This window comes from Protomyctophum bolini, assembly GCF_963924005.1.
Source record: "Protomyctophum bolini genome assembly, chromosome: 22".
NCBI classification, from domain to species: Eukaryota; Metazoa; Chordata; class Actinopteri; order Myctophiformes; family Myctophidae; genus Protomyctophum; species Protomyctophum bolini.
In genome coordinates, this window is record NC_137883.1 from 15,685,975 (window position 1) to 15,706,626 (window position 20,652).

The following is a 20,652-nucleotide window of genomic DNA, read 5'->3' on the forward strand; positions in this document are numbered from 1 at the left end:
AAGAAACACAGACTGATACGAGTGATATATTATAGAGGCTGTTTTTCACAGACATTATAGATCTGTGCCTTGGTGAGATGTTGACCTATGATGACCGTGGGCACAAAGAGTTTGTTGTGACATTTCATGCTGCACCAGTTAGGTGTACAGCATGAAAATGGTGTGCGTTTCATTTGAAGAAGCACACGAGAAAAGGAAAACATACATGCAGACACACATACACATATAGGCTACCTACTCATGTGTCACTTCCACTGTACTTCCAGGAACCACTGCAGGGCCATTTCTTTGGACCTCACAGACTGGAGGAGGAGCGAAAAACACAAGGAATGTTCATTCATGTCTCGGTCACACACACCCCCTTCTCTCTTATCCTCCCCTCAGACTCTTTTCTTCATCTTGCCCTTCTCTGCCGTGGTCAGACGGCGAGGTAGACCCATGGATGTGTGTGTCAGTGTGTTCTGGTCTCATTGCTCAGCTATGCAGTAGAACAGAGGATTATCCCAAGCTGAGCATGAGTGGACTTACTTGGCATTGAGCCTACGATCCGGCCCCAGGTCAACTGAGAGAGACACTACTACCACTCAATTCTCTCTCTCTTTCTCCCTCTAACCCTCTCTCTGTCATTCTGCCATGACTGTTTTATCAGAGGACCAGTCTTCGAGGCCCCAACCCTGCCGGCTCCCGGAGCCCGCCGGGACACGCGTCGCCGGTTCCACGGGCCACCGCTCGAGTGACTACGGGGGATCCAAGGAGGGCTACCTGGACAGCGGCGAGAACCTGGTGTTCGGGGAGGTGGAGCCCCCCAGGCGCTCGCGGGGACGCCTCATCCTCCACGGCCTGGTCATGTTCGGAAGGGAGTTCTGCTACGCCGTGGAGGCGGCGTTCGTCACGCCGGTGCTGCTGAGCGTGGGCCTGCCTCGCAGCCTCTACAGCCTGGTGTGGCTCATCAGCCCCGTCCTGGGCTTCCTGCTGCAGCCCATCATCGGCTCGGCCAGCGACTACTGCCGCTCGCCGTGGGGAAGGCGGAGGCCCTACATCCTGGCGCTGGGTATCCTCATGCTGATTGGAATTACTCTGTTCCTCAACGGAGACGCAGTTATCTCAGGTGAGACTTGTCACTCGACTACTGGGACTAGTTGTGGAAAGCAATTAACAAAGTAGGCTACATTTACTCAAGTACTCAGAGCTGATGGTAGGTGTTGTGCTCCACCTCAGCATTCCATCGCCCAGAGCTCTATAGCGCATTGAAACGGGGATAGACTCCCACACCCTGGCTGATACCGACAATACGCCTCTCAAATTACTTACTTATTATTTACTTCAAGTTCGGATCTTCAAGTTCACAACGTGACACTTGAATGTAGATCTGCCATAAAAGGAATTATGTTTGACACATTTTGAAAAGTACTTTTATACTTTTGGGAAGATGAACAGAAGAGAGGGAGCTGGTAGGCTACTATTATGTCGTGGAGCGAGGTGGTTATTGTTTTGGAGACCTATATTATCAACTAGCCTAATGAAAGCGTATTAACCACTTAAGTCCCTATTTACTTTGTTGTACAACGAATAGAGAAAATAGCTATAGTTCAATAGTTCATACAAGCTCACAATGTTGTGAGCTTGTATGAACTGTGTGTGAATCTGAGCACGAAAACAGCATGACTGTTTTTCACCACCTGTGCGCAACTATAACACACACACAGTATATATATGATTATGTTCCGGGGACGGGGACGGGACGGGGACCCCCCCTTTTTCTCATTTCTCTACCGTTTCGGACGCGGGGGGCTTGCCCGAACCGGGCCGGCACCCTGGCCGTGGTCCTGTGGGAACTTCCGGGGACCCCACATGGAGTTGCACCACTCACTTCACACGGGTGTGATTTTATGTCTGGGACTTGGAACTATCTATCATTGAACTGGGAAGCCCCTGTTCCTGGAACCCCCTCAAGGACCCCGTGGAATGCCTGGACCATCACGTTGAGAAAAAAATGCCATGATGCAGAATACTGCTTCCTGCACACTAGTAGTAATGAGCCTTTATACTAGTCTCTGTAGTATCTCTAAGCATGACCATGTAATGTAATGTTGAGAGATGAGATACAGTATGCTGTGATGAAATGCATGGTTATTGATACCAACTGAAACCGTTAAGGTCTTTACACACCAGGGGTGAATACATTTCCCAAAATGAGTTAGAAAATATTGTGCGTGTTATAAGCACCTTAAGGCTTCTGTAAAGCTGAAAATACAATGTTCTGCTCAAACTGTGAGAACTTTCAAATCTCATACTTAAGCCAGAAGATATTCAGAAACAAATGCTGACCACTGGATAATTGGATATGTACGTAACGTTTTCTGAGATGAATGTTGCTCACCGTTTTAGCAGGACTCTGGAATTTACTATAATACTCATGTAGTACTATAATACTGTACATGCACTAATCCCTCCTTCTTAGAGTAGGCTACTATGGATAAGCTGATTATCTCCTCCTTTATTATAATTGTGCCACTGGAAACCGCACCCAAACTGATGAGGGGGAAATAATCATTTTTAAAATATTTCAAATCAGGATTAAAAAATAATAATCCAGAAGCTATGCTATTTAATCTAAAAAAAAACCCACTGTACACTTGTTATCTAGTTTATGTTAAATATTATTTCTCAGTATTTCCTTTTAGTAATACTTCCATCTTCATGTCGTAACAATGTTGTGAAAGACAATTCCATTTCATGCTGTTCTGATCACCGCACGATTCTGTGGACATTATTTGTTTAGTATCTAATTTAACATTTGTGGAGTTGGTCACCTGACCAAAAGCGGTTAACAAAACTGGTCGACATGTTCTGTTGCCCCAACACGGGCAGAAACAAGGCCTTTTAACCAGGCTACTTACACACACTACAACTCGCTTACAATTCGCAAACCTGGCAACACTGTTCCGTGTTCTCATAGGCCCTCCAGGCCCGCCCCCACAGCTACTTTTCAGTCTCACAATCGGCCATCTTGCTTTTTACTTCGATGCGCGAGTGGACATTTAATGCAAATACATTAATTATAGCTCCAGCAAGCAAACACAAACACCTCAACTCCATCTCATTGTGAATAAGAATTCCGAGGGGAAAAATAATTTTTGGAACGCCACTTTCACCCAGTATGAAGCTAAATGTGGAAGCCGTGTGTGTCACACCAACACTGGTGACCCAGAGAATCCTGTGCCGATTCTCAGGCATCTGGCCTGAGGCACTGCCTGCGAGTTGGCTCTGCGTGCGCTTTTTCCAACTCTCACTGATTTATCCAGCTCACACGTCAATCACAGTCAGCAGCTCTCAGCCTGCACACACACGCACGTCTGTCTTGCGCACACGCGCACACACACACACATACACACACACACACACACACACACACAGAGACACAGAATAGGCATGCAGGCTAAGGCGAGTGGCAATTTAATGCAAATAAATTATTTATAGGTCCAGCAAGCAAATCATGATGGTCTGTAGGTCACAATCACATTCCGATTTGAGGGGTTGTGTTTTGTATGACATTTTGGCCAGTAGTTTTATATCTATCTCAGCTTTTGCCTGATAGCACACATGCTAACAGTGCTGACCACAACGTTAGCAGCATTTGATGACAGCTTGCCATAGCAACGTACAGTGTGCGCAGACCTAACGTGAGCTTCTGGGACAGAAACTTGCGTTTTCATGACAGCAGCAGCTGCTGCACCCTGTGATAGATACTGTGCTAAAGATGCTAAAGCAACACAAAACAACATCCACACGCAAAACAAACCAGGGACCAGGGTTGCCACATATCGTGGATGTGAGAGTGAAACAAGCAACCAGGTCTATAAAAATGTTAATAGGCCAGTTCAAAGTAGGTAAATCAGAAATGGTCCGGAAATTAGTCTTAAAATAATCAATTATAGTGTTGACTGTCACACTTTGTTGTCTAATGTTGTTTCAGAGCAGTGGAACTCAAACATTTCCATGTCAAGGACTACCAATAGATAAACAAGTCCAAAGCAGCTTATAATGATCAGACTTGGCAACACTGTCTCTAGGTTGAACGTTCGACTTTACAAGCTCACACATATGAAATATGTTTTTTTGAATCTTCAAACTGAGACATATTTGATGATAATACTGTTAGCACAGTCATCATACTCCAAGAGCATACAAATGGAACCAAATGGACCCTGATTTTCCCAGAGAGCAAATGGTATCAAATGGGGGTCTGTGGCCTAATGCATTTCAAACTGGGGCTTCTTGCTATTATATTCTCTGCATATCTTATCAACTTGGGGTGAATATTTCACCACAATACTTTACTGAATATTTCACAAGAATATAACACAAGAGTCAAATGTACGGTCAAATGTAATCACAATATAGGCTACAGATGTACATATTTATGACACAGTAAAATGTCGAAAATTAGTGCTATCCCCCCCCCACACACACACACACACGACAGGCAAGGCTGTTGTTTGCATCGTTAGCAGGCAGCAGCTACCTTGCCACTGCTCTCTGTGACTGTAGTTGTTTCACCATGTTTGCGTATTTATGAGAAATAAAAAACACTTTCTGTTATTGCAACGACACTGGGATGAGCCCGGCGAAGCCGGGCGAAATTCTAGTACAAATACAAGTGTACCAAAGAGCACAGAGTGTGGTCTTACACTGTTTACACGGTTTCATTTCCATGGGAACAAAATAAGAATATCTCTTTACCTATTGCCATGAAATTCAAGCAGCTTGCTCACAGTCATATTTGGGGAAGACCTTTGCATAACACTGGATCTTAACAACTTAAAGGGGGGTGTTTTACTCATTTTGGTGTCATTCGAACATCTGGGCTACTCAGGCACTTGTGTGTGCATCACAGACAGTTTTTGAGTTGCTTGATTCAATATTTATATATTTGATATTAATGTGATCAGACAGTGGTTAATAATTATATTAAATAATGGTGGATTACTTATAGCCCATGTTTTTTGAAATTTTGAAAAAAAAAGTTAGCCTCGTTTCTCATCATTTTGGACCATGGGCTATAGCCCATATCGTACGGCATACTATAGCGCGCCGTTTTTCATCATTTTTGAGGATTTGAAAAAAATGACGAAATTACAAAAACGATGGGTTATAGCCCATGTTTTTTGAAATTTTGAAAAAAAAAGTTAGCCTCGTTTCTCATCATTTTGGACCATGGGCTATAGCCCATATCGTACGGCATACTATAGCGCGCCGTTTTTCATCATTTTTGACGATTTGAAAAAAATGACAAAATGACAAAAACGATGGGTTATAGCCCATGTTTTTTAAATTTTGGAAAAAAAAGTTAGCCTCGTTTCTCATCATTTTGGACCATGGGCTATAGCCCATATCGTACGGCATACTATAGCGCGCCGTTTTTCATCATTTTTGAGGATTTGAAAAAAATGACGAAATGACAAAAACGATGGGTTATAGCCCATGTTTTTTGAAATTTTGAAAAAAAAAGTTAGCCTCGTTTCTCATCATTTTGGACCATGGGCTATAGCCCATATCGTACGGCATACTATAGCGCGCCGTTTTTCATCATTTTTGAGGATTTGAAAAAAATGACGAAATGACAAAAACGATGGGTTATAGCCCATGTTTTTTGAAATTTTGGAAAAAAAAGTTAGCCTCGTTTCTCATCATTTTGGACCATGGGCTATAGCCCATATCGTACGGCATACTATAGCGCGCCGTTTTTCATCATTTTTGAGGATTCGAAAAAAATGACGAAATGACAAAAACGATGGGTTATAGCCCATGTTTTTGAAAATTTGAAAAAAAAAGTTAGCCTCGTTTCTCATCATTTTGGACCATGGGCTATAGCCCATATCGTACGGCATACTATAGCGCGCCGTTTTTCATCATTTTTGAGGATTCGAAAAAAATGACGAAATGACAAAAACGATGGGTTATAGCCCATGTTTTTGAAAATTTGAAAAAAAAAGTTATCCTCGTTTCTCATCATTTTGGACCATGGGCTATAGCCCATATCGTACGGCATACTATAGCGCGCCGTTTTTCATCATTTTTGAGGATTTGAAAAAAATGACGAAATGACAAAAACGATGGGTTATAGGCTGGATTGTGATTTTCAAAGAAATACACAATATTGTGTATTAACTCTTGTTCTCTTCCTGAATGACAAACTGAACAGGTCTTCAAGGCCAATTATGACCTTGTAGTCACAAGTTAATGAATCAAAAGCCATTGTATAACAACGTTATCATGAAATGTTCATGTCAATGTGTTATGTCATACAGGTGACATCTGCCAACAGTGTTTAAGTAGCTTTTTGTCAGGACAAACCTTGTGTATTTATGTTGTTTTACAGCAATAGTCAGCGACAAGGCATTGAAGAGTGTCTGGGCCATCGTGGTGGTGATGCTTGGAGTCGTGCTGTTTGACTTTGCAGCAGATTTCATTGATGGGCCCGTCAAAGCCTACCTGTTTGATGTGTGTTCACATAATGACAAGGAGAGAGGCTTGCACTACCATGCTCTACTCACAGGTATAGCGCACGCACGCACACACACACACACACACACACACACACACACACACACACACACACACACACACACACACACACACACACACACCTTTTCTTAGCCATAATAAACCATCATTATTCAACTTCTGCTGGGGCTTCACTTACTCTCTCATTTTATAAATGGTGTCAAAAACTGCACAAACACAGTCTATCAAGTCCTCTGTCTGTTCATAGTTTGCATTGGTAATTGGTAAAGGGTAAACACAGGCCAACAGAAGTGAAATGTGGTTCAATTTGTGGAAAAATGACTCAAATTCCAGTTTACGAATCATACCAGAACAGAGATTAAATTGTAATTAACCACTTAAGTCTGAATTATACTGTACTTGATTATAATTATAATTATGTAGGCAGAAAATAGCCGATCAGCTATTTTTGCTGCATGACACGATGACTGTACAATAACGAACTATAGGCCTAGGTTATGTTTGAGAATTCTTGCATAACAAAATTCCCATACTCAGATTTGAAGATCACTTGAACCAGCGGTGTGTTGTGAGGCCATACATGAGATGATCGATTACAGGTCTGCAGGTGCCTATGGTCTTTTAATGCTTAGAAGACCTGGCTTATTAAATAAGCCAACTCCTTCTTAAGAGGAGGATAGCTATGTTTGTATCATAGTATTGGGGATAATCTGAAAGAAAAAAATGGCATGTTCAGGAACACTTAGACTCATTCACACGTATCAAACACCAATCAAGAAATGTTTGGTGACTGTTTGTGACTCTCATTGGAAAAGCATTGTGATGGCCCAAAAAAACAAAAACAATCGACCAAACATTTGCTTGATTGGTGTTTGATACGTGTGAATGAGGCCTTAAAGGGACACTTTCATAGCACAATTAGCCCAGAGACCACTAATTAGACATGTCAATGTCATGCATATTTAGGTGAGAAACAAGAGCCCATTGGAACACTAATGCATTGTTTGCTAATTTCATAATTAAATATGAAACCATTATTATGAATAATCCAATCTGTAAATTATACAGGAGGGAACGCGTCTACTGTATATCAGACAGGAAATATTTCAATATTAGTTTCTAACTAAATTCTGCCTCAGACTACAGTCTTAAACCCAATTTTAACGCTCTCTATGAACTTTCCAAAACTGATTATGTTATTATTCGACCTGCTTACAAGACAGTGATTTTCTCCAATGACCGATATATTTTATACTGTAGGTAGACGACAATTTTTAATGTAATACACTTCCAAACAAGCCACTATCTGATAATAAAACATAGTTCCAGTGACCTTTTAAATAAGACTAAGGAAGATCAGTGAATTTGAAATACACAAAGAACCTTTTGATAAGCCTTCTGCTGGTTTCACTTATTTAGAATATCAATATCTGCTCACCATAACGTTTTTTTGTTAAAAGGTTAAAGCTATATTACAATATATTCCGCTAAAGTGTTTGTTCAGTAATAGTGGTCTTTCCAGCGATTTAACACTTAGATTAACAAAATAACACCACCTTACACAACCTTTAGGTTATACAACATGAATGGACAAAGAGTCGCTAATTGAGTCATTGAAGCTCTATACATGGCGTGCCAACACTATTGTATGACAAAGTATAAAATAGGACTTGCTTAAGCGGTTAATCAAAACTTTTTTGGTGTCGTTTCATTGATATATCAAAAAAAATCTCAATTATTTGATTAATCAAAAAAGCATTTGATAGAATAATTGATTAATCGAAAAAGTATTAGATAGAATAATCTCTAAGAAAATAATTGATAGTTGCAGCCATACTCTACTCTCCTATAATATCGGACAAAATGTCCACAACATTTTATAATATATATACTGTATATATATATATAATTTGAACCACTGCAAGTCAAGTTCTGTGTGTGTGTGTGTGTGTGGGGGGCATTATGTGAAAGCAGCTGTATGCTCAGCTGACTGCAGGCCCAGGGTGTGGTGAACGTGTTACCCAGCCAGGCAGGCAGTAATCCAGCCCAGAGCAAATCATGTGCTGCAGTCATGGGTCTGGGCTGAGAGTAGAGAGGCCATTCACATGATGCCAGTGCGTACCGTTGGTATGTGAGTGGAGAGAGAGATCCAGCCTGATTTACAGTATGCTTTGTTGCACGCTGCTGATCCAAAAGGTCAGACTGTCTGTTTTCTTACGCACGTATAACCGTGGCATTCCTATTTTTGGCGTGCCATTATTATGCAAACATTTTCAAAACATGAAAATGTTTTGGTAAGCTTAAGAAATAGCAGAACTACCAGCTCACAGAGCTGATGCCGCATTGTGAGCTTGAAATTCAACTATTCTGGGTGGGGGGGTCAGGGTGTCATGATTTAGGTCTTTATACACACCAGAGTGGTGGTGGTGGGGGGGGGGGGGGGTGAATAAACGATACAAACGTTTTACCGCATATAGTTGATGCCTCCTTATTCATACTGATATGTTGTCATTATTCCTGGTGATTTTTTTTATCTTGTTCTGAAATAAAATGATGTTGGTTTATGGCTGCATGGTGGTTTCATTCTGTGTGGATATACTCATGAGTATACTCACGAAAAAAATGAGGTGAGGTGATGAGGTTAGACAGGAATCCCCATGGACCATGATGTTTGCAGATCCGTAATGAGAGCAGTTAGCAGGTAGAGGAAAATCTAGAGAGGTGGAGATATGCCCTGGAAAGGAGAGGAATGAAGGTTAGCCGCAGCAAGACAGAATGTGTGTGAATGAGAGGAACCCAAGTGGAACAGTATGAGGTTACAGGGAGTAGACGTGAAGAAGATGGAGGACTTTAAGTACTTAGGGTCAACGTTTCAGAAAAATGGAGTGTGGACAAGAGGTGAAGAAACGGGTGCAAGCAGGTTGGAATGGGTGGAGAAAAGTGTGAGGTGTGAATGTGTGATAGGATGTTTTGTCCAAAGATGTTTTGGAGATAGAGCCAGAGCGGCCATACTGAGATGGTTTGGGCACGTACAGAGGAGGGATAGTGAGTACAGTATATCGGTAGAAGGATAGGAGGCCTAGAGGAAGACCAAAGAGAAGATGTATAGTGAAAGAGGACATGAAGTTAGTTGGTGTGAGAGAAGAGGAGGCAGAGGACAGGGTAAGACGGAGGCAGAAGATTCGCTATGGCGACCCCTGAAGGGAAAAGGGGAAAGGAAAAGAATATGTTTTGGAGTGAATTAATCGTATGAAAACTAGGGAATGATATAAGGTTCGGTTCACTACACGGCTCTCACATCTAGCTTTCATGGACTCTGGCTTTTGGACTCACACATCCGTTGCCAATCGGACTGATATGCCCATATATGGAGATCTCATATTTGTCAGTCCGTGTCCCATGGCATGCCCCCTTTGTGCCCATACATGGAGCTGATTTGTTTGTGCCCGATGCCATGATGATACATTGAGGTTAGACAACACACTCCATAGCTGGGTGTAGCTCCAATTTGAATAGGCTAATGTGGATCTTGGGATCAACATGGAGATGGCGAGGCAAGCTCCGCAATGTGGTTCTCGAACGGCATGTGTGACTTCAGCCGTCTGTGACATTATACAGTATGACATGAATCCAAATTTGCAAAGGTAATAGAGCATGCACATCCACTCTAGCTCAGGTGCTGGACAAATGGCAGTACAAGATAAAGAAATAGTCTGCAACAAATTTGGCCACTGTTACATTAATTAAAGTTACACATATTTAAAGTATAAAACATGTGTGGGGATTCTGGGGACATAAATGGAGGTCCTGTGACCTACTGGCAGTGTGTGCATACAAAGTTAGCGTTTTGCAAGATTAGACAGATCAGACACAGACCCTGTTATAGACAACCATTTAAGACAACTTAAATGGTGTAAAAATGGCCCCAGGGTGTAAGACCTTAAGAGTGGAGTGGAACTATAGTGTAGGTTTCACAATGATGGCAAGAGGGGGGATTCGACTCGGAAGTCGGTACCATGTGACACGTGCTGGATAAAGGACATTTCATTTACGTTTCAGTCTTTGCTGTGAGAGAGTGCCATATTTTGACTTTGAAACGCGAGACCCATGCTACTGGTGCTCTACCAAACATCGGGCTAAAACAACTTATTGTAGCTTGACTGAACTATCATCCTAGCCGTTTCCTGCTTCAGAAGAGAGAAACGTACTCTAATCAGAGAAGTGTGCATGTGTGTCTATGGTCTGGACCCAGGCAAACGTATACTGTAGGCTATTATAAACAAATTCTTATTATAAACAAATTATAAATATATAAATTATAGATTTGGTTGAACAAAATGTGGAAAATGGAATTGAACTTAATTTTGTACTTTTATTCATAAAGTACATAAAAAGGCCCAGGCGGCTGGCATAGCGGTCCGGGCACCTAGGCTTCAGCCTGACAGCGTGTCGTGGGTTCGAATCCCTCTCCATTTCTCTCTCCCCATTCCCCTCAGTCTACTGCTACTATCAATAAAGGCAGAAAAGGCAGCAATTGAGCAAATTGAGCAAAGTCTGTTACAAAATAACAGAAATAAACATGGCATATGGTTTGATACACAGGACAGGTCAAAACAGCACATCAAGACATATGCAGCGAGCCCTTATTGTTTCAAATGGTGCTTACAGTTTTCATCTTGATTTACAGTAGAAACAAAGATAGACAGTGGCAGGTGAGTCAGTCACAAACACAGAAATGTGTGGGGAGAAATCAATTGGCCTAACGACTAAATTGGGTAAAAAGAAAGAATTGGCCACGTACGTTAAAGGTTTGGTTGTAGATTGTCTGCTGCTCTGAGCAGTGGCTGCAAATGTTAATCAAGAACATGACAACTGCATATCATTCATAACACAAAAACAATAATATTCATTGTTTGCTAATGAAACCATGTCTTGTGTGTACTGTAGCTTGATTTTACCCACTTTCAACTTGGTGTACCTATTTTGGGTCATTATAGGCGAATATTTAAAAAAAAACAAAAAAAACAGCAATAATTGCAGATTTACAAGCTATTTTTAAAAAGGGGCTTAACGGTTAAGTCAAGAATGTGTAAGCACATCAAATCCATTGGCACAAATAGATAAGCACTAAGTAAATCCATTTACCTCAGCTACTCTGATTTAAAATGTACAGGTTTTTTATGCACATCAATTGACATGTCTGTGGCAATGAAACGGCTCATATCTACATACAAAAGAGTGTGTTTATTCTTCATTTATAGCCAATTAATTCACCTGTGTCACACAAATGAGGTGAGGACAGCATCGTATAGCTGGCAAAACAAATAGTTTATTTCACAGAATATATTTAAAGCAAAGTTATAGATTTTAAAATTGTTTCTAAGAGTAGTGATGAATTATTTCTGTCACATGGCACTGGCCTCAGCTTAGTGTAAGCTGTCTCAGAAGTCACCGCTCAACGTCACCGTACTTTAGCACATGATTAGGAAAACCTACAAAAACACATTTCTATCCAATATTATTTAGAGGTTATTTCCTTAAGCAATGCATTATTTCCCCATACAATTGTCATATTGTTAACCTTTTAAAAGCCAATGGTAAAATCCAAACTGGTGAATCAAAAGCAAAACATTTTAAACTAGAAAAAGTGCCCCTCGGGGCACAGGTCCCCACCAGGCCAGGTCAGGTTGTGGCCTCCTGGTGGCGCTATAATCGGCCAATGTGAAAAGGGTGCCATTTGTTCTTACACCATTGATGGCAATTGGATGATTTGAGGCATTTTGTTCCAAAAATGTGTTTTGCAAAAATCCACCTGTTGGTGGCGCTATAACAGGCCAATGTGAAAAGGGTGGGATATATTCCTCAGCCTAAGAAAGTCTGTGAAAGATTTCACGTAAATTGCACGCTGCGTTCACGATTTGAGGCTTTTTGTTTCAAAAGGGCCAATCCTGCAAACTTTGAAAGTCAATGTTAGCCAATTAGGATGGAATATGAAATATCGGACAGATCCATCTTGAACACATGACTATAGAGATAGTGTATAACGATTTGCGGGATTTTTGGACAGAATCTGGAGTAGTAAAATCCAAAGATGTGTTTTTCAAAAGTCTGTCTCCTGGTGGTTCCGTTCTGGAAATTGTAGGGCAGCGGTTCATCGTTGGCATCCAGGGAGCGTGTGTGCAAAATTAGCTGTTCACAGACAGACGGACGGACACACGGACGGAGTGCAAAACATACTCTATCCCCATGCATTCGGCCTGGTGGAGACAATGAAGAGACAGCCTATTAAGAGTATGTTCATGTTGTTTAGACAGATATTAGGGTTGATTTTTATCTGGAGCATTAATTTCTTTGAAGCACTAAATATTTCTCTTTAGACTCCGTTTACCCTATCATATTATTTGTTGACTATAGGGTTTGTGAAGTTGCCAGAGGGTTCGGATCTTACGCTTGTAAGGCTGCTAAATGCCCAAATTGAAATTGATAAAAACACAGGGTGGCAATTACCTTCAGAGATTAAATCTTTAATGCAGTGGCTCTCAACATGGGGTACGGGACCTTGAGGGGGTTCCAGGGGGAGTAGCTTAGTAGTGCCCATACCCGAGGTGGGGTTGGCATGGCGAAAGGGCCTTTCTTTGTGGAGTTTGTTCTCCCCGTGTCCCTATAGGGTAGGTAGCTAGGTACCCTCACAAAAAAACATGCAGTAATCCTGGTCTCTAAACTACCTCCTCCTGGCCAGCGCCTGATGGAGGGGAAAGGAACTGGTTGGAATAACGTGTTCCTTTCCTTCCACACGCTACGTCCAGCCGGGGAAACTCCCCCATATCAGGTGAAAAGAAGCAGCTTGGACCTTAAGGCTTGGACTCCTCATGCATAGGAGGAAGCATGAGGTCAGTCCGCTCTGCCAACCCCCCAGGTTGGCAGAGGAAGTGTAGCTCCCAGGATTACATTCGATAATTGAGGTGAAAAATGGGTTGGAAAATCGTGGGATAAAAAATAAATAAATAAAAAAGTAGCTTAGTATCAAAATCAGTTTAACCACTTCAACCGTAGATGGATTCACTATTTGAAAATAGCTGTTTTTTTATGTATAATTATGTAGGTCTATATGTATTTTCAGTAAAATTTCACTACTGGAATAATGCCTCGATCTGTAAACTTGTTTCAGGTCTGGGTGGAGCATGTGGTTATCTAGTAGGAGCCATGGACTGGGGCCATTCATCGCTTGGCCAGTTGCTGGGCTCAGAGTACCAGGTCATCTACTTCTTCTCAGCCTTGACCTGGGGCATCTTCCTCACAGTACATCTCATCAGCATCCCAGAGGTACCTCTTGGCAAGATCACAGAGCACTCAGAAGTCTCAGCCCCGAGTGCGCTGCGCTTACTGGGGTCTCATAGCAATGGCTATGGGTCACTGACTAAAGAACCCATCCCTCCAGCAGTTCCAGCGTTAGTGGCAGACCTGAGGCCCAGGTCCTTCTCAGCCCTGGGTGAAGCCAACGCTGTGACTTCCAGCAAAACAAAGCAGCCGGTCAATGAGGTATGTGATTCTCACGATGCATGTCTAGTCTGATGAACAATGTGAAGTAACATTGTGTTGAAGTAACAACATAATTAAATTGACCAGGGTTAATTTACAGTAACTGAGAGAACTTATTTTATTATTAGGTCTAGACTAAAAAGAAGAAAAAAACCAGTTTGTTTATAGTCCCTAAAATATATAGAGGAAATCCCTGTCACGACTCACGCCATCCAAATAATAATATAATCATTTTTTGGGGAAAGTTTATTGAGAGCAATACGCTCCTTATAAAGCAAATTAGGTTTAGGCCTATATAGCCTGAGACAGAATTGCTCTGAAACAGTTTTTTCAATCTCAGAATGAATTAAAAGTAATAAACATTCAGGAGGTGATTCAGAGTCTCAGGATCAACGGATTGCAGGATCAGAGTTCATTAGCCGTGGAACAGGGCCGGATGTCAAGTTAGGATAATTGTGTCCCATCCCAATCCCAATTGATGCTACTGCATCAATCCCAATTGATGCTACTGGCATCAATCCCAGATTGATGCAGTAGCCTAGCATGTTTTTACAATAACAGAATAAATCAACTCTGGTGTTCAATAGTATTGTGCACCAGAGTGCATTGGACAAAACATTCATCCATCACCAATTGATGGGGCCTCAATGATGAAGCCTCAATTATACTTTGTGGTATGCTAGTGTTGCGTATCAAAAATAGCACATGTACAAGCTCACACAGATCTACAATTTTAGGCATCCGACACCGTCTCGTACCACAGCATATAAATGAAGCAAAACATGTCAAATAGAGGTAGCATTCAGAGCTTGTGGACATATTCGGTAACAGTTCAGGAGCCTCAACCTAAAATAATATGTTCCATATCTGTGGCTCGGTGGAACACATTTATGTGGCATATATTGAGTTTTAATGCTGGGAATAATTGAGCACATTAGGCAAAATTGGCAGAAAACACACTTTCATCAGATTAATCATATGGATATATTTAGTTATAAAGACAATTGGCATAAGGGCTATATCTAGCACCACACCTTATCCCTAAACTTATTTTAAAAAACCTTTTAAAATTGTCCAAATAGCTGAACTACTGTACAAGCTCACAACGTGTTGATGTAGATCAGCTAGTTGAACTATTTTAAAACGTTTTTCAAAATAATAAAAAAATGGCAAATAAGTTTAGGGATAAGGGCTAAGGTAAGGAAGGTGTGACGCAAGATAGGGTGTGTTCATTCATGTCCGTGTGTATGTGTACAGGTTCAGAAGAGAATGACGTTGAGATCACTGCTGAGAGCTATGATGAACATGCCAGGTCATTACCGCTGCCTATGTATCAGCCACCTACTGGGGTGGACGGCTTTCCTCTGCAACATGCTCTTCTTCACCGATTTCATGGGCCAGGTATTTACAGTATGTGTAGGCTGTCCACAGTGTGTGTGTGTGTGTGTGTGTGTGTGTGTGTGTGTGTGTTAGACAGAGAGAGAGAGAGACAGCGTATAGCGTGGGCCGTGTGTGTGTGTTTAGAGTAGCTGAATGACCCCCACCTTTATCTCCAATTTCTTTGTTTTTCAATCCTTCTTCTAGGCAATGACAATTTGCTAACTAATGTACTGTACCATTTATGTTCTTAACTCCTGATATAACTAATGTACTGTACCATTTATGTTCTTAACTCCTGATAAACATTCTTCTTTTTGATTCTTTTGGTTTTCACTACCTCTTTCTCTCTCAACAAGTGACACGTTTGTGATGTCAGGTGCTGTGTGTGTGTGTGTGTGTGTGTGTGTGTGTGTGTGTGTGTGTGTGTGTGTGTGTGTGTGTGTGTGTGTGTGTGTGTGTGCGTGCGTGAGAGTGAGAGAAAGTGCACATGAGTACTACTGTAAAACGTAAAGCCTGATATAGTTATGGAGTTAATAAATGCTGATCAAAGGAAATACGTTATGCTATACCGTATACAATAATGGTTTATTATTATTATAGACAGCACCTGTCTGTACCTGTCCTCCTGTAGCAGAATAGGCACCAGTATACAAATTGATGGTGGATGACATGACAACACTTATTTAGTTGAAATATCTAGATTTAGAGATTTCTTAATGGAAATAAGATCACATTAAATCAAACAATGTTACATTGGTAGTTACCGGTATATCATTTTGATGCAGTAGCCTACTTATTAATTCAATGTTTATAATTTTCCACCAACAACTTGGCTATTTAACATAGACTAAAGTATTTCAGCATGACTTGGCAAAGAAAAGAAAAACACATGGTGACCAATGCATTTCAGCTCAACGACGCACACGGGATCCGTCTTGAAGTAGGTTTTCTACATCGGAAAAACTTGCTCTCTTCTTTTGAGCACTTATTGACAATTTGATATTTCCCAATTGCATCTCATCTCCTGTCCTCTTTTTCTGCAGATTGTATACAAGGGGAACCCATATGCAGACCATAACTCTACTGCCTACGTCACCTACGAGCGGGGTGTGGAGGTGGGATGCTGGGGCCTGTGTATTAATGCCGTGTCTTCAGCACTCTTCTCCTGTAAGTCTGCCTGTCTGTGTTTCCCTTCTCTCAGTCTCATGTGCTATGGTTGTGTATGGGGGGGGGGGGGGGTCATGTGGATCTCGAGATTCACAAGGGAACGGTGTGGCTCCCATGTGGATCTCTGACCTCACGGTGTGGCTCCCATGTGGATCTCTGACCTCACGGTGTGGCTCCCATGTGGATCTCTGACCTCACGGTGTGGCTCCCATGTGGATCTCTGACCTCACGTGGCCAGACTGTAATTTCAGTCATCTATGACAGTCAGGGACGTGCACACAGAGACATCAAAGGGGGCTGAAGCCCCTGCCCTTTTACCCGTCTGTAAAACAACTGACTCCAGACAACGAATGCAGCATTTACTATGGTGAAAGAAATGCAAATGCCACTCCTTTCCATGCCATGCCTGAAGCATCATTCATGAGAAATGTTTTTTCTCCGAAGTCTCCTGAATTTGAAAGCAGCATTTTGCGTTGAACAAATTTGTTTATACATCCAGGTCGTACATCGCATCTCCACTAGCTAAAAAGTGCTGAGTTGCGCCCCGAAAATAGCTGATCTACAAGCTCTCAACTCGTCGCAGCGCGACGCGTTGTGAGCTTGTAGATCTGCCATTTTTGTCTAAAAGTGACCTCTTTTTGTCTAAAAGTGACCTCTTACATGTCAGCCCCTGCCTCTCTAACACTCTCTGCACGTCCCTGATGACAGTGGTATCAGAGCTCTATTCTGCCCTACAAAGCCAGAGTGCAAAAACGTAGTTAGTTACACACTTAGGCTTTGTACGGCAGTATTGTCTTCCATCATAACGTTTTAAAATATTAAGAAAATAGATGGAAAGATATTGGCGCTGATCAGCAGACCCTGTTCTAGATGGCTCTGCATCCCATAGAGCCGCAGTCATGCTTTTGGGACCCTTATGGGTCCATTTGGTTTTCATTATCTCTCAAGAGTTAGAGGTACATTATTGTTAAACATCTGCACTACTTCATTTACGAGAAGTCTACACAATTCGTTTGCCTGTTCTCTCCTATGGTACCACATCAATATAGCACATCTTATCCAACAATAACAACATTTAGTTTTGTTGAGACGCATGGCTCAAATGCTGAATACATAATGGGCCTTGATATGAAAAGGGTTGAAAACCACTGAATTACAGGGACACTCAAAGTACCAACAAAGTCTATATTCGGTGCAGTAAAACTGACAGCGTACAAGTAACAGACGATCCGACAAACACTTTATAAGAAACAAACAGGCATATATACTGGGAACTAACTATACAATGGTGAGCGATATCGATATAGTGTAGTTATCGTTATGGTAAGTGTGTTGATTATTATGATTATTATCTGTGTCTCTCCAGATGTACAGCGCCTGCTGTTGCCCTACATCGGCCTGAAGGGGCTTTACTTCGTGGGCTACTTTGTGTTTGGGATGGGTACCAGTCTCATTGGTCTGTTCCCAAACGTCATCGCCGTGCTCAGCCTCTGCACTGTGTTTGGAGTCATGTCCAGCACCCTCTACACCATCCCATTCAACCTTATAGCAGAGTACCAGCTAGAGGAAGAGGTGTGTGAACGCACGCACGCACGCACGTGCGCACATGTGTCTTTCATCTATTTTAGACAGACAAGACTAATAGAGCATTTATTTAACCAATTTAACCACATATAATAATCCTTGTTCGTAAAATGAGAATAGCCAGTCAACAAGCTCAAAACATGTCACATATTGATGTGTTTTTAGCTTGTAGATCTGCTATTTTTATTCTTTAAATGATTAAACATTTATGAAAAACAATGTTTTCGATTTTGAAAAATGGGGGTCAACCTCACACTAATTGCAACAAAACCAAACAGAAAGAAAAGTGATTTTGAAAGTTAATGACATGCCCAAAATAGGGACGCTAAGTAAAAGGGTGTTAAAGCCTGTTTATGTAATGGGCTGCTACCACCCATTTGTCAGTGGTGGAAAAAGTGCTTATATGTTTTACTTAAAAGTAAAAGTCAAAAGTCAATATTACAATGTAGAAATACCTTGTTACTTTAAGTAAAAGTCCGGAATTCAAAATGAGTAAAAGTACAAAAGTATTGGTATTAAAATATACCAATAGTTGAAAGTAGTCATTATGCAGAATGTCCTATTTCACAAGTTTCCACACATACCTTCCCGTAACCTCAGATCAGCAGACAAAGTTTTACTCAACCCCCCCAACACAAAGCTGGTGACGCAAGGTGGCAGAGCCTTTGCTGCTAGGGCTCCACTGCTGTGGAACCAACTACCTCTGGAACTCAGACAGACCACTTCAGTGTCCACTTTTAAAAATCTCTTCAAAATAATGGGTGCTGTGGGTGCTCTCTTTTTAGGTAATATATAGTAGGCCTACATAGTTTTCAAATAATTGTAGTGGAGTATAATATTTGTCTCTGAGTTGTAGTGGAGTAGAAGGAAAAGTACTGAAAATTGGAAATACTCCAGTGAAGTAAAATAAAAAATACCTCAAAATTGTACTTAAGTACAGTAAGAGTAAATGTACTTCAATATCACTTAGTTTACACCACTGCTCTCTATTTTCTTTCTATTCTCCCACCCCACCTCTGCACCTGCATGTTCCTTCCTTCCCCCATCCGACCACAACTTCAGGAGCAGATCAAGTTAAACGGAAGCACTGGCAGGCGCCGCGGCACCGGGGTGGACTGCGCTGCTCTCACCTGCATGGTCCAGCTGGCCCAGATCATCGTAGGAGCAGGACTTGGTGCTCTGGTCAACATCGCAGGAAGTGTCATCGTCATTGTCCTTTCAGCTTCGGCCACATCCTTGCTCGGCTGTCTCTTCATTGCACTCTTCATCAGATAGGCCTATGTGGAATGGATTATTATTATTATTATTGAAGAATGATGTTTTAAATAAAGATTGTATATAACTTTTCATTGTTTGTTTCTCATGCTTATTTTATGTCTCCATGTATGTCTGTTTGTGGTACGAAGAGCTGCAATACCGCTCAGTGACCTAAACTGGCACTGTTGAGCAGGCTAAAGGGCCTTTCAAACTGAGCACTACAACAATAAAACTGTACCGTACAGTATACAGAGTACAGTATAACTATCACAATACAAGTGTAGTTGCACTGCTCAGTTTATCGAAGATTCATTGCCGACGGTTCATGAGCTATGCGTGGTCAAAGTTAGCATTTTCAATTGAGTGCTATAGCATTTTCAATTGAGTGCTATAGCACCACCTACATGTATAGCACCACCATTTGACCAATGGTTGCGGGCTTCGCATCCTCACCATTTGGCATGGCCCTCTACCATATCTCCAAATTTCGCGAAAACCGACTGCACGGTTCAGCCAGAACTGCTATTTTTGGCGGAAGGAGAAGAAAAAAAAGAGACAAAAACAATAAAAGACCTTTCAGGACTGATTGGTCCTTTAATAAGAATAGCTCAAATGTAACGCTTTTCTAAGTATCCAAAGTTGCTTTACATTGCTTTAGAAAACTAACGTATTATAATTGAATAATCGTAATAAAAGCACAATGGCCCAACTGTTATTAAAATGTACTAATCAAAAATACACACAACGGCCTGACCATTACAGTGTTGAAAATGAAAAGTGCGCTAAAGTAATAGCAATATGCTTTTTTATTGTTATCAGACCAATACGCTATTATGCACGAATGTACGGACACATGCGCCGTATCGTCCAGCTGCACCGTGTTGAAGTTAATATTTCAGTGTAATATGGATTTTGTGGTTTTCCAGTAGTGTAAGTACGTCGCAGTTTGACAATCCGTGTTACAACTACAACACAGGTGGCTACACACAACTCAAAATGGTTCACACAGTCACACTTTGTTCTAATGATGTGATCAAGCGGAAGCCAATAGGACAGATAACGGTTTCTGAGGCTAAGGTGGTGGAGACAGAGCTTCCTTTTGATTTGGAGCAGTTATTACCACATGATGTCAGCATTGAGCACTGTGACCATTAAAGAGTAAAATTTGAACTCAAACTGGAGGACATCAAACTTGTA

At 41.5% G+C, this 20,652-nt stretch overlaps 1 protein-coding gene across 1 annotated transcript; it reads left to right on the forward strand.

Annotated features, from left to right (window-relative positions):
• The first annotated feature begins 487 nt into the window (after positions 1–487).
• slc45a2 (solute carrier family 45 member 2) lies at positions 488–19,504 on the forward strand. Its single transcript, XM_080755986.1, has 7 exons — positions 488–1,108; positions 6,383–6,559; positions 13,697–14,067; positions 15,325–15,468; positions 16,491–16,614; positions 17,981–18,186; positions 19,261–19,504. The coding sequence occupies exons 1-7, from the start codon at positions 634–636 to the stop codon at positions 19,471–19,473; spliced, it is 1,710 nt and encodes a 569-aa protein (XP_080612112.1). The 5' UTR covers positions 488–633; the 3' UTR covers positions 19,474–19,504.
• The last annotated feature ends 1,148 nt before the right edge of the window (positions 19,505–20,652 follow it).